Source organism: Rhinolophus hipposideros, assembly GCF_964194185.1.
Source record: "Rhinolophus hipposideros genome assembly, chromosome: 13".
In the NCBI taxonomy this organism is placed as follows: Eukaryota; Metazoa; Chordata; class Mammalia; order Chiroptera; family Rhinolophidae; genus Rhinolophus; species Rhinolophus hipposideros.
In genome coordinates, this window is record NC_138059.1 from 59,202,910 (window position 1) to 59,218,625 (window position 15,716).

The 15,716-nt window shown below is 36.9% G+C and overlaps 1 protein-coding gene across 2 annotated transcripts in view; it reads left to right on the forward strand.

Annotated features, from left to right (window-relative positions):
* The window catches only part of NKAIN3 (sodium/potassium transporting ATPase interacting 3), a 547,012-nt gene that overhangs the window by 482,294 nt on the left and 49,002 nt on the right, over positions 1-15,716 (forward strand). For both annotated transcript variants that reach the window (XM_081070859.1, XM_081070861.1), the window contains exon 5: positions 11,493-11,553. In XM_081070859.1, the coding sequence (XP_080926985.1) occupies positions 11,493-11,553 (61 nt within the window). The remainder of the gene's footprint in view (positions 1-11,492; positions 11,554-15,716) is intronic.

The following is a 15,716-nucleotide window of genomic DNA, read 5'->3' on the forward strand; positions in this document are numbered from 1 at the left end:
TTCAATAAAGTGGCTGAAAAGATTCTGACTTCCTCATACTATGAGGTGTGATAAAAATACGGTGAATGTTTAAATTAAAAATATACATATTACAGTAAAAGACACATTGCCATTAAAACCCTTCAAAATATTCCCCCTCGCTTCGAACACACTTATCCCACCATTCTTGCCACTTTCTGAAGCAGTTCTGGAAGTCCTCTTTCTTGAATGTCTTTACTTCATCCTCCATCATGACAATGCTTTGTGTCACACATCACTTCTGGTATATGGTAATTTCTGTCAAATAAAAACATTATAATGCATCCTCATCCACCTTATTCACCGGATCTAGCACCATTCAACTTCTGGCTCTTCCCCAAGGTCAAAATGACCATGAAAGGAAAATGTTTTGAATCAATTCAGGACATCGAGGCAGCCATAACAGCGCAACTTAAAGACACTCACAAAAGAGGACTTCCAGAACTGCTTCAGAAAGTGGCAAGAATGATGGGATAACTGTGTTCGCAGCGAGGGGGAATCTTGTGAAGGGGATTAATGGCAATGTGTCTTTTACTGTAATAATTTTTTTTTTTAATTTAAACATTCACCTTATTTTTTTTAATCATACCTTGTATTTCTCCTCTTGCCTGCGAAGGAAGCAGCGTGTGTTCAGGTATACATGTAGCTGTTTTTAATGTACATCAAATGTTTGGTTTCATATAAACCCACCAATAGTTAACTCATAAGTGAAAATAGCCTAACATCCCTTTTCCTTCTACATGTTTATGTTTCCTCCATCTGACTAAGATGGTACAATCATTGGCTTATTCTCATGTTTATTGCATGACCCAGACAGTATCAAAGCAAAGCAGAAAAATGTATTAAGCTTATCAAATCAAGACAATAGCTACTGCTGCACACCAACAGAGCTGACTTTGGCTTTGACTGAGTGAAACGGTGACCCATGCAGGAATTTCAAGGTTGCTAAATGCTGGAATTCTGCAATCCATCCACATTATTCCAGCCATACTGGTTTCCCTCCCACACTTCGCTTTGAAATACAATGCTGCTCATCACTTATTCATTTAAAATCATTTAATGAGTACCTTCTTTGTACCAGGCAAAATGCTGAGTGTCAGAAATGCAAATCTGAGTTGAGAAAAAATTCTCACCTTGAAAGAGGCTGGCGGTGGAGACAGAGGTACAAATAAATGGGTATGATCATGTGAAATGTGCCCTAATCAAGCAATATGAGGCTATGCCAAAGTTGTGGAAGGAGCAGATCCTCTTCCTGAAGGAACAAGGGCAGGACTCTCCGAGGATGTGGTCTTTCTAGTTGTTCTCTCGGAGGGTTTCTGCCTTCAAGACCTACTGGGAAGAGAACAAATGCACACATAACTATAATACGAAGCTATACGGGGAACTGCCATTAGAGATATAAGAACAAAGTGCTGAGACAGTTCAGACTAGAGGTGTATCCACTGGAGAGATCAAAGGAAGTGACATTTACAACAGGGCTTAAGGGATGAGAGGGTTTGTGCAAGCAGAGATGTGAGAACGGGTGAGCAGGTCTTGGACAAGCAAAGAATGATGTGCCCAGGGAGTTGGAGCACAGGCTCATGGCAGAGAATGTGGAGGATAAGCCTTGAAAGCCAGGTTGAGGCAGGATTATAGAGGGCTTGAAAGTAGATAAAAAGTTCATACGTTCTTGGACAGGCAAAATTTGTTCGCCGTTACTCCAAATTGTGCATCATGGCTTAAGGAAGAGTTTATTCCCATGGGAATACAAACATATTGTAATAATGCCCACCCTAAAACAAAAAACAAGAACAAAAACAAACCAAAAAACTCATTTATCTCATATCTTCCTCCAGTTACCAACCCTTTCTCTACCCTCCTTTTCTGCAAATCTCCTTGAAAGAATTGTTGACATCCTATTTTCTCTTGAACACACTTTGATGAGATTTTTGCCCCACCTCCACCAAAACAACTCCCATGAATTCCAAATTACCCAATCAAGGGGTCAGTGCTCATTGCTTATTGTTCTTGACCTGTCAGAGGCCTTCGACACATCTGATTGCCCTCACTTTCTTGTATCACTATAACTGTCGTCAGTCCTTTTGGGTCTCTTTTGCTGGTTTCTTGACTTCTCTCCAACCCCTAAGTATCATAATGTTCCAGAACTTCTCTGACTTCACTCACTTCCTTAATGATCTAATCTAGTCATGTGGCTTTAAATAGCACTGATAGATACACTGATAACTTCCAAATTTGTAAGTGCTCTTTACCTGAGCAATTTTTCAGGGTCACGTTTACAGCAAACAACCTTTAGGGATGAGGTAATTTCTTCCCCATCCCATCTCTGACAAAGTAGGCTTGCTTTCCCTTGTGATGAAAGTAGCTCAAGGTCACTCACACTGTGTGCGCAGAGGTCCATCATGGTCCCCATGGCCATGGGGGAATACAGCAAAGAGATGAAATTCAAGCTGAACACTGTGCTGAGAGTTATAAAGTCCTTCATTTCTCCCCAGTGTCAATGAAACAGCAAGACGTTTACCTGTTAGCTGGCACAAGTAAAAATCCCAAACCCTGCACAATTCTTGACATGAGGTAGCTATGCTTTCATTTGTAAGTAACTTTAACTCAAATAAATTACCTACAGAAGCTTCCTACTCACCAGTCTTCAAATTAATGGTTTTCCTAGGGATAATGCTCTATAAAGAGTGAAGCATGTCAGCCTCTGCCTGCTTTCTATACGTGGCTTTGGCCAAGACTTTTTATAGAGTCATTTTGGATTTGAGGAAAAATCGACTAACAAACAGCATTTTAGAACCTGTTTGTTAAATAGAGAAACTTCTGTCATTCCTGTGGGTTCTCATAAGCTTCAAGGTTTAAAAGTTGTGAATGCTGGGAAATTTAGGGTACTAGATGGGGAGTTATTTTTCTTTTAAGGATCCTTTTGGCTTTCCTCAAGCTCAGCAATTCTCTCCCCATAAGGTTAGGCCTGAATGAGCTCTCCTTTCTGAGTTCCCTAGATGAGCTTTTGTCATCATCTATTTCACCTTAAAGTGACCCTTGGAGACACTCATGCTTTGAGAAATAACTCATTTCTTTGATTCATTCTTACTAAAACCCACAGTTAGCAGGACATACAACCAGTGGTTCTGTCCTAATATTTGCATGTGTGAAACTTAATCCTATCAATCCTTACACAGGCCTACTGGCCAAAACAAATCGATCTCATATACAAATCCTACTTGCAAAAACTAATAAAAAAGTGGTGTTGGAGTCTAGTCTTCTGTCATTTGCATTCACTTAATGTATAAAAAAGATGATATTTTTTTGCAGTCAGAATTTGCAATACAGAGTAAAATATCATTTAAATGTGACTGTGAAGATGAGTGATTTTAATGGAAGAGGGAAAAACTGTCTTTAAAATAAATGACTCTTTCAAAACTTTATTAAAAGCAGAAATAATTGGGATTATTATCCTGATGTTATTTATTATTTTGTGTGTTTTGCTATTGGCGAGAATGCATTATATTACATTTCCTGGAGATAAACAGAAAGCCACAAGGACTATTTCAACTCAGATTCTAGGACACTGAGAACACAACACAACAGCCAACCATCTACTAATTGGTGATTAAGATGATGCCTAAACAGGTTCTCATGAGAATAACATTATTAATTAATAATAACAGCAGTTTGGTTAATCACAATGGCAAAAGAAATTTTAGGATAAATATTTTATGAGTGTACTCATCAATAAAGCAAAAGTAAAAGGATACATTTTAATTAATTCATTTGTTTTAATATTGAGATTATGGCTGGCAAATTCTGTTTGAGGACCTGGAGAATGATCTAATATTTCTGGTATGGCATGTCTTTATATTACTGTTTCCAGCTAATGGTACCGTGTATTTCAATTACCTAGCCAATATTCCTTTCTTGTCATCTATCAAGATACTATTAAAGTCCATTAGTGAACAATTGGATTTGACAAATTTTATGTTGCTATACATTGCTCTGTTCTTATAAAAGTTGGTGTTCTCACATTTTGTTAGGGAAAAAAATTCACTAAATAGGGAAGGAAAATGTGCTGTCATTATAATTAAGAACATGATCTTACTTTCTGTCACTCAAAAGATTTGTTTGGAAAAGGAGAAGAAATATACTGACCAGTTCTCTTCAGTACATAGGCAATGAATCTTTTCAGAAAACATAGTAACCCAAAATCTTTAGAATACTCCTACAAGGGAAGAAATACAAAAAAACTTAAGTAAAAACATATTTCTAAAACAAGTTTTTAAATAAGCTTGCTCTCATTTGCCTTTATAAAAGTAAATCAATGATCATCTTCTTATACATTCCTTCTAACTTGTTCAATTTCTCATCCTAACACGAAACCTCTCCCAAAATTTCAACTGCACTTACTCAAATGATGAAATCAGAACTATCTAACTTGCATTTGTTTTTTTCAGTATAGCCATCTGGTCAACCCCTTTTTTTCAGCCTAGGAAGGAATTTGCATTGGAATTATTAAGAAGTTTCCTTAAAAAAAAAAAAAAACGTAAAACTTTATTTTCTATTATAAATATTTCTTAGAGGGTGCTTAGATTTGTACATTAAATGTATAAATAAGTAACAAAGCAATTTATGGTACAGCCATTAGCAATTAATATTTTTCAGTCCTCATAACATCTGGAAAGAAAACCAGAGGTTGAGGGTAGATTTAGTTTTAGGTCAAAATTTCTTTATCGTGATGGAATTTTTTATCAACCCCATCAAATTAACTACATATGGATATGTGAAAACAGTGTTTCAGCATTAAGTTTACTGAGTTTGCTCCCAAGGGGCCTTCCCATCAATCCTCTGGGCTTTCTTCCAGTAAATGCCAATGAACCAACCAGTAAATGCTGATGGACCCAGCATGCCAAATGGAATGAGCTAATGTTAGAAGACACCAAAATATGTCCCCTGTCAAAGAGGCTAATAATATGCTAATATATACTTTATCTATCACTGTCATCTCAAAAGATATCAATGAAGACAAAATAATAATTTGTCTTACTTTAAATCAACACAAAAATGTAGAGAAAGTTATATTTTTTCTAAAGAAGTATATAGTCTATAAGAAAGTCAAAAAATAATATTCATTGGAGTATTGAGCTATCATGAAGGACTTAGCTTTATACTAGAAAAGTCCTATAGCACTCAATCAAAATACTTGACTTATCTTTACTTACATCTTACCTATACAGATGAAAATAATGATTTACGAGATTTCACTTACCTGACTTTTCTGTGGAAGAAAAATTATTGGGATACAAAAACAACTATGGGTTTACTATTCAATAAGTAACTTCCCAGATAAAATAAACAATGAATGTAGCATCTAAATTTCAGTCTGTAACCAAAGTAACAAAACTAATTCAGAATTTTTTCTATTACATGATTCATTCTGTTACTACCCTTCTCCTTGCAAAGCAACTGGAAGAGACCCATAGTGTCAGTCATCTCAAGTCACACTGGATCTTGATCTGTTTTGTTGTCACTTGGTCTCTAGCTCTTTAGTATTCAAGAGATAGCTGATGTTTTCTCTGTTACTAGAACTCATGTTACCTGAATTCACTGAACTGTCTTCAAGCAAAAGAGTCATCTTCAAAGTAAGTTCTCCAAAGTAGGGCATATGCATGCAAAAAGGTACATAAAACATCCAAAATGAAACACATGTACTAAAAGGAGTGAACTAGACAATCCATGGGAGTATAGGGAGAAATTATTACTTCTGTGTCTATTTATTTTTATCTAAAAACCTAACAAAATGGCCTTTACCAATATCTAGCATAAGGTTTAGCACAGGTAGGCTCTCTAGGACTCTAGGACTATATGTGAGAAAGTTGCTTGTGTTACTGAGGTAGTAGAAATGTCCTATGAGGAAACACGAGCTCCCCTGTCTGATGGGATTAATGGTGACATGCATGTTGAGTGTATTAAGATGAATTACAATCTTTGTGTGCTGGGTTAAGTAGGTTTACAGACTACATTGCCTATTTTTAAGAACACTAATGCTCACAAAATGGTCATGTGGCTTAAAACTTCCCCTAAAAGAATCCAAGGATTGAAGATAAAATCAATTATGGACACATGCATGGAAAAAATTCTTAAATAGTAGAGCTGACATGTACCCTCCTTCTATAAACTCTGTGTCAGCCTCAATACAAAATAAAACCAATGATGATCTAATCAAAGTGAAAAGACAATACCCTCAAAGTTTAAATTGTCAAGGAAACTATTTGAAATATGTACTATTTAAAAGAATTATGTTCAGCTTGTAGATATATATTTATAGTAAAGATGTAAAAACATAGACTAGATGTACAAACACGAAATTGATGATAGTAGTTTTCTCTCCAATATGGCATTTCCTGAGAGGAATGGATTGATATACAAATTGACTTCTCAAAGATTCCTTTCAAGTAATTTTTTTTTGAATTAAGATGCTATGATTTTACTTCATATATTAAAACTTAAATAATTTCCTCAGGATCCCTTCTCTTTCTCCACTCTGGCCCAAATTGTGCAGAGAGTCTACCGAGAACCGAAAACACAAGTTCACAGATGTGATAGGCAGAATAATGGTCCCTCAAAGATGTCTATATCTTAATCTCCAAAAAGGAATGAATTAAGGTTGCTAATCAGGTGATCTTAAAATAAGGAGATTATCCTAGATTATCCAGGTAGATCCAGTGTAATCATAAGGGTCCTTAAAAGTGGAACAGGATGGTGGAAGACGGAGAACGAGGGACATGCAGCATAAGGACTCAGTTCTAGATTGCTGACTTTGGATATGAAAAATGGGGTCATAAGCAAATGAATGAAGGCATCCTGTAGAAATTGAAATAGGCAAAGAAACAGATTTTGCCAGGTATTCCAGGAGTGCAGTCTGGCTGACACCTTAACTTTATCCCAAAGAGATCCATTTCTGACTTGTCACCTCCAGAACTGTAAGATAATAAATTTGTATTGTTTTCACCTATACATTTGTAGTAATTTGTTACAGCAATAATAGAAAATTACTACAAGAAATTTCTCTAGTTAAACACACACACACACACACACACACACACACACACACCCCTAACTAGAAAGTTATTTGTTGGCAGAGGTCTTCTAATATATAGTTTACTGAGGAAACATCCCCCAGTTATGAAGCCACCAATATCACTTGCTGACATAAAGAAAAACATTTCAATAAATATATATACCCCACAAGATTTCATACAAATTAATGAAAACAGCATTGAGTTGATAAATGGGTAAAGGACTTCTGCAAATAATTTGGAAAAGAAAAAATATAAATGGCTAATAAAATATGAAATTGTTTTAGATGAAATAAAACATTGCAAATTAAACAATGAAGAGAAGCTATTTTGTCTATTGTATTGGCACATTTTTTAAAATAAAAAAATCCTATGCTACTAAGGGTATGATAAAATAAGTATTGTCATTCACTGTTATAGTAGGATAAAAGATGATACAAACCTTTGGAAAAGCAATTTAACAATGTGTAAAAATATTTATAGCTCATTTGGGAATCAGCTAGTCCAAAATATAGAAAAAGCATTAATATTCATCATAACAGTATCTATAATATGAAACTTTGAAAATAGTGTTCAATAATAGATTGCTTAAATACATTACAGTATGTTTAAATTATACACATTTATGTAGTTAATAATGAAGTTTATGCACAGTATTGACATGAGTCATAAGAATATAAATAAGGTATATAACAACTATGAGAAAAAGGGCTGCACGAAAATCCATTAGGAAGTTTTTAATAATAGGATCATAGGCCATTTTTTTCTTCTGTATGTAACTGGTTTATTGAATGAGCTGGACTTGTACAATACAGTTAAAAGGCATTTTATTCTTTCTCGCACTGCCCCTTCAAGTATACTTTGTGGTCTTGGTCTATCTCACCTTTTGGGTCACATTTCAGGCAGAATTTTTAGCTTTTTTGGTCCCTCACAGATATTAGAAAGTCTAGCCCATAATATCAAAAAGATAAAATGTAAAAAATGTTGCAAAGAATATGGAGAAAAGGAAACCTCAGATGCTGTTGGTGGAAGTGTAAATTGGTACAGCCACTGTGGGAAACAATATGGAGATTCCTCAAAAAAGTAAGAATAGAACTATCATATCATCCAGTTATTCCAATTCTGAGTATTTATCCAAAGAATATGATGACACTAATTCAAAAAGATATATGCACCCCCATGTTCATGGTAGCATTATTTATAATAACCAAGATATAGAAACAACCTAAGTGTCCATCCATGGATGAATGGATAAAGACATTGTGGTATATATATGTAACAACTTCTTTACACACACACACACACACACACACACACACACACACCCACAATGGAATACTACTCAGCCATAAAAAAGAATGAAATCTTGCCATTTGTGTCAACATGGATGGACTGCAAGAGTATTATGCTAAGTGAAATAAGCCAGACAGAGAAAGACAAATATCATGATTTTTACTCATGTGAATTCTAAAAATACAAAACAAACAAAACAAAAACAAACTCATAGATACAGAGAACAGATTGGTGGTTACCAGAAGAAAAGAGCGTTCCGAGGAGGGAGGAATAGGTGAAAGGGGTAGATTGCTCAGTGATGGATGGAGACTAGAATTTTGGTAATGATCACTTTGTACTGTATACAGATGTCAAGTTATAATGTTGTACACTGAAACTTATACAATATTACATATCAATTTTACCTGTATTATAAAATGAAAATCAATCCCAGGCCAGTGCAAACTCTCATCTACTTAGATTCTGCTCCTTAGCTTGGTTTTGATTTCAAGTTGCAGATCTGCAGTGAGGAAGCGACCCACAGCTGCCTTCTCTTCTTCTCACTCCACTTCTCTCTGCACTTACCAGCTGCTCTTATGTGTTATTCGAAGGATGAAGTGGAAGGAGGACTCATGGGAGAAGAGATGAGGAACAAGGTCTTACATGGCTGTTGTAATCTAGCAGGAGGTGCTCTCTGGGTGTAGCAGATCCCAAATGAGATTCTTCCTTTTGTGGGTACTCTTGTGGGTTCATCAGCCCTCCTTTAGGATTCTCTGTTTCTCTAAATGTTCAGCCTCTCTGCTGGCCACGTAACACTCCTACTCATCTTCTGTGTGCCAGCATCATTCTTCTGAGATCATCTGTCCTTGGCAAGAAGTCCTCTGAGTGGGGTCCGACTCCAGAACAGCACCACCAGCTGTCTGTCTCCAAAAGGCTTCTAGACTAAGGACACACATCCATGTGTGCTGCCACACCCACTCAACCCTATCTCCACACTCTGTCTCCAAAAGCTCGTTTAGCCACAATCCCTCACCTTTTGACTTTTCCAAGTGTGATTTAGGTGCCAAGTACCTGTGTTCCCAAATTACAAGAACCATGTCAAACTCCCCATGTGTCATGCAGGGTGTCAAGTGGGGTCTCAGCTCCCGCTCCCCACATAAGAATGCAGGATATGGTGAGGCCAAAAAGGAACACCCACGGAGCCATAGACAGGGGAGTCATACCACTATGGTCTCACTGGAGATTGGGTTGGGGACACAGGAAGCAGGAACTACACGATCCGCAACCTGCCGTCCACTTCTCTCTGGTAACCGACCTCACTTGCTAGCTGCAATCCGCTCTTGCTAGCTCAGCCACCATCTTCTTGCTAGCCCCCATTTTTTGCTAGTGTAGCCACGGCAGTTATATTAGTGGCCAATGGCTCACTGGTTACAGCTGACAGCCAACTAGCCACAGCTGATGGCCATCCGATCACAGTTGATGGCCATTTACTACTTGAGTGAGCACCTTTCCACGTGAGGGCAAGAGCCTAGAAACTGCACTCCTGGCTCTGTCCCCACACCATGTTTGTGGTTCCCTGAAGTACCTGCTCACTTGGTTTGAGATGAAGAGAGACGCCCAGTGGGGTGAGAGGACCTGTGGGGACAGAGTCCCAGAGAGCACTTTCCAGGTTCTTGGCCTCACATGGAAAGGTGCTGGCTCAGTTATTAGATGGCCATCAGCTGTAATTAGACGGCCATCCACTATGGCTGGGTGGCCACCAGCTGTAACCAGTTAGCCGTTAGTCACCAATATAATTTCCGAGGCTATGCTAGGGGGTTGGTTGGTTGGTTGGTTGGTTGGCAGGCAGGCAGAGAAGCGGACGGCAGGTTGCAGATCGTGTGGCTCCTGCTTCCTGTGTCTCCAACCCAGCTGCCAGCAAGACGACAGTGGTATGACTCTCCTACCTATGGTTTTTGGCCTCACCATATCCTGCATTCTTGTGCGGGGAGCAGGACCAGAGACTCCACATGACAGACCCGTTTGCTCTCTGTCAACATCCTCTATATAAGGCCTTCTCTCTCAGCTCTCATCCTCTGAGGGACTTTTTGACCTTTATCTAGACTGTAAATGTGGATAATGAGTTCAGAGTCCTCATCTACTGGGCAGTCAGAAACACCAGCTATATTGTTCTCTGCATTCAGCCTTTGACACTGTAACTATCAGAAAAGTTTCCTTCCCACATGTTATTTTATACAGAAAGAGGGGGAGACAGACTTTAACAATGGAGAGAAAAGCAAGAAGACAGACTATGTAACAGCTATTGAAGTAACTCTTTTTCATCAAAGTACTTTTCAGAATAATTTTAGACCAAACTAGATTCAATGACAATTTTTTTCCTCCAAGAATTTCAGTGTCTCTGGCTCTAAAGAATAAAAATTGTCTTCTCAGTATAATAAGTGAAAAAAGCAATATGAAAAGCTAGAAACTGTACACTCTGACATCCATGTTTATTCTTTTAACCTTTAGTATCCAAAGTATAAATGATCTTTTCTATTTTACTTTATGATGAATACCTGAAAGTTAATAGATTTTTCTTATGACATAACAAAACAATTTAGTATTTAAATAGAATTTATATTCTTTGTGCATTTTAAGTAATTAAGTAGATAATTGGTATTTAATTATAATTAACTTATTTTGATTCCTTTTGTGGTTATTAAACATTAAATTAGTTGTAGTAATAAGGAGTGCTGCTACAAATTGCTCTATAAATAGTCAAACTTAAAAATATATGTTCTGAATAATCCGTGGCGATTTTAAAATATAAGACCTGTAAAAAAAAAAATATATATATATATATATAGTAATATATATATAATGTAAATCGCAATCAAAATCTAAATGAAATATCTAGAAATTGGGGTTTTTATTTCCCATTCATGTATACATTTTTTAGAAAACTACTAAAGCTCAGTAGAAATTAAAATCCTCTTTAAAATCATGGCTATTATTTAAAAACAAGTTTTTTTCCTAGTACAAATTCATAGAGGTTACTACTATAAATTTTTTATCTATTGGATTATATAGACTCTTTAATTATGGACATTTGGCACAGATTCTTAAAATACATTGTTTGTTTTTTCTCCTTTGCAGTTGGTCGGTTTTGTGTATGCCTGTTATGTGATCAGTATTTTCATGGAAGAAGAGGACACCTGTAAGTATTGTTATATCTCCCTGTGGGTTGATTTTGGATGAGATATAGCTTCCAAAAGAAGTCATTAAGAGGCTATGAAATCATTCCTACTTGGAATTTAAAATGACTGATAGTAAATTTACAATCAAACGTTTACAAACCAAACTTCACACCAGTCAGATAGCACTTATTGAACCTCTGAATCCAAGTTGTGTGGGAAGATGCCCAGAGACACGGAAGCCTATAGATTGCTGGCATGTCACGTGTTGGTAACGTTTCATCAGAGATCTCAACATTATGCTGAGTAGAACATTCAGGGTTGTTTTATCCATCACCAACTGAAAGTATGCTGGCTGCAGAATTTTGAAATCTGACTAATAGCAATAACATCAATATATTACAGAAGACCTATATGTATATGAACTATATAAAATGCTCTGAGAGAACTAAAAATGACAACCTTTAAGGCAAGATGTAAAAAAAGAGAGCCAGAGAGTGCTGAGAAAGAATTAATGGGATGCTAAAAAGCTAAGTAGTCACATTTTAACAGAAAACTCAGAAAAAGACATACATGACCTGAAGTTATGTAGGAAGAGGTTTTGCAGAGTGGCATTTATTAAGAACCTGCCTGCTAATGTACAAGGCACTTCTTGGCACAATTCTGTTATGGGCCATGTAACACCAAAGAAAATTTTAATTTATTTTAAAAATAATAGTTATTAGGTAAACAAATAACAGCCAACCATACCAGAGATTTGGTTATGTCATTGCAATTACTGCCTGAGTTGTAAAGTTGACTCTTTTAACAAAATGAGAATGAGTGTCTAACTAGCTATTATAACTTCTTTCTAGAACACCACTCCAAGGGAGTCTGGTGAGTGCTTCCCACCAAGCAGATGCAGTGCATGATATTTGAACTGGGATCCAGTTGACAATGAGCTCTCATCTCAATTTATTTGCCAAAAGGGAAGAAATATTAGATTAAACTCATCATGCAGTGAAAACATGCAAACAGATTGCACCTTATCTTTTATGCTTGCTTGAGGGGATGCTTTTGTTTTTTTTAATGCTAGATGAGCCAGAAAGTTTCTGACATTTCAAAAGTACAGTTGTAATGATACTTCCCACTATGCTGTTAACTTCAAAGAGTCTCTTTTTGTGAGTTCTACTAGTAGTTCCACAATCTGACAAAGTTGATAAACAGAAAGTCAGTAGACAGCTTCCAAAGACTCACAGGTAAGACAGGCTGCACAGCCAGAAACAGCGGATCGAATATGAACAATTTTAACTGGAATTTGGACCTAAAGGAAAGTATTAGAATTGGAGGTGAATAAGTACTTCAAAAAACTAGTATATTGAATGATAAATGTCAACTGATTCCCTTATGGTACTTTTGAGTAGGTACGGAAAGAGTCCTCTTTCTGTTCCTCCTCATCGATTCATGTTGGAGGCCCTCAAACAATGCTAATGCTCCATCCTACCTTCTTGTGTGAGAAAAAGCAGAATAATCAATAATCTTCTTTCATCTAGTAGAAAAAATAGAGAAACGACTTTTCTTCAAGGCTTGTGATTTGAAGCAAAACTGGGTAATGCAAAATGACATGCAAAGTAAAAGGCTCATCTAAATTGGGTGAACGTTCTTTGACCTTCTATCAGCCTTGTTTTAGAATCATGTCAGTGTGTATGGATTGTATTGCTACTGGCAGATATCGTAGTTCCATTGACTTTGGTGTCATTAATTAATTTAAGTTTCTCATAGAAATCTCTGAATCAGCTATTTTAATGCCCATCAAACTGGGATTGAAGCAGCTGCTAGCAGCCTATCCTATTAATGGTTTAATTCTGGTGTTTGTTATTTGGGCCATACATTAAGTTACCGAGAGACATCTGGATATAGTAGCTGTGTTACCATCAATTCAAATAATACTTAAAGTCAGAAAGAGTCTTGGGTGCTCAAAACAAAGTTAGTGTGCCCGCCACCAACCTGACATGATAATCTGCTGGAAGAGAGATGACCCTGAAAAGCAATCACAAACCTTTTAGTCTGATAGTTCTCAAGCAAGGGTAATTTCCCATTTTTCATTGATAGAAATAGGAATCAAAAGTGCTGTTGTAATTAAATTGTCCCAAAGTCTTCAGAAGGCAGATGTGAGCAAACACAAATGTATGAAACCAACTGCAGTGATCTCATAGACTAGTATAGTATAATCTGTGCCAACACTTAGCTTTTGAGGGCAATAAGGAATTACCCTCGACATGTGACATTACCAACCCACAGCCAAGAAGACCTGTCCTTTGAATGGTTTTTCAAAAATGTAAACATAAAATAAGAAAACAATACTGGAAGCTTTCCAATTTGTCTAAGCGTACCTCTGGAAAGCTTCTTCAGAAAGGCAACTGCAAATCTATAATGTAATGTCCCAGTATTCTGGCAGACAATATGTCATTTATCATTTCAATTCTTATTCTAGCTAATGAAAAACCTCTGCATTATTCAAAATGCAAAGTCAAACCTTGTTCTTGGACTGAAAGCTGCCAGCCAGTCTTAAAAATTAATAACAGCTGCCCGTTTCTCTCCTCTGCACTGCGTAAGTGGTTCTGGGAGACTAACATTCCAGTGACAGACATTTCTACGGGGTCATAAATGTTTGAGTAAACACTTATTTCCAGCCAGCAACCTTCTTAGTTACTTCTTGGCATCTTTTGCTCACTATTTCTTATAATGACCATAATTGCAGGTCAATGACAAAGACGTAAAAAGCTCACCGAAGGAAGAGTGCTGCTGTGTGGGGGTCAATACTTCCTTTACTCATTCTAATGAAAAAAGCCTGTTGATGTCCCTTTGTTTCATTTTTAAATTTCTTTTTAAAATAATCTATCAATCTCTATCAGCACTTTTGTGAGACCAGGATACTTGGAACTATAATTGTAAAAACATGTGAACATCTTGTTTGTGAATCATCTGTGGAAAACGTACTTGTGGGCTAGTCAGACTTCCAAAAGAAAAAAGAAAGTTCTAATTCAGGGAAGCGTGGAGGTAAGGCAAAAGATGCTAGAAAACAGTATTAACTCATATAAATATTTTTTCAGAGGATCTGTTGCTAGCGTTACTCCTTCTGATATTAGATTGCCAGTCACAGTCTGTTTGGGCTCACAAAGGCCAGTCTGGGTTGCACATGTTGAAGGGTGGGACAAATGTATATTGAAGACCCTAACAGCTCGTTTTGAGAAAAAAATGAACCCCTCACGTGTAGGTTAAATATTTCACATTGAAAAGTTCAAAATAGCTCTTTATGCAACCATCTGACCCTCACTAGTATATTTCTGGGAACTTTTCAGTGGAAGGAAGCACAACTACTGGAAAAAATATTCCATATCTCTACTGTTCCTTGAGGCTTCCTGCAGGCGAGTGTTCATACATTTGCCTGTCTGCCCATGAGCTCCTTTTAAGAAGATAAGGTGCTATTACCATAGTAATGATGTGAATTGGAAATAAAAATAACCTCTATCTCCTCCTAAGAATGTACCAAAGAAGCTAATGGGAGAGAAATTCACTAGTTTGAATGTTAATTTCCAAGTTTCCCTTCCCAGTTTTGTAATGTTATGGAGAAGACTTAGAGAAGCAGAGTGATCCAAAGGTCAGACATTAGGGGAAGGAGTGAAAGCAGCAGAGGCCTGGATGATCCTCAGAATAGAAAATGGGTTGCTTGTCTTGTGAGCCTTGCAATATATACATATTCAGGAGTGGAGGGATAAAAGAATGTTATGAGAGTCAAAGATGGAGAAATGCATGAGACTCAGGTAAGGGTGATCTTGTAGTCATAGTCAACATTCAAAGGAGTCACAGTATTTGTCCAATAAGCCATTAAAACTCTACTGGTCTCAGTACTTTATTGGGGGAATAACTATCTGGTGAGTTGTATGTAACTATCCTCAGGACAGCTTAGATTTAGAGCTTGTAGCATTTCCCCTAATTTGCCAAGATGACTGCCAAATAGCTACAAAATTACTAGCTATCAGAATAGAACATTCATGAGGGCAGAATCTTTATTTTGTTCCCCGGTGTAACCCTAGAGCCTCGAAAAATGCCTAGCACAGAGCATCCAATAAAGAAATGTTTGTTGAGTTTATATTGTTAAGTAAATTCTCTTGACCCACCAACTCATTTTTCAAAATGTATTTCA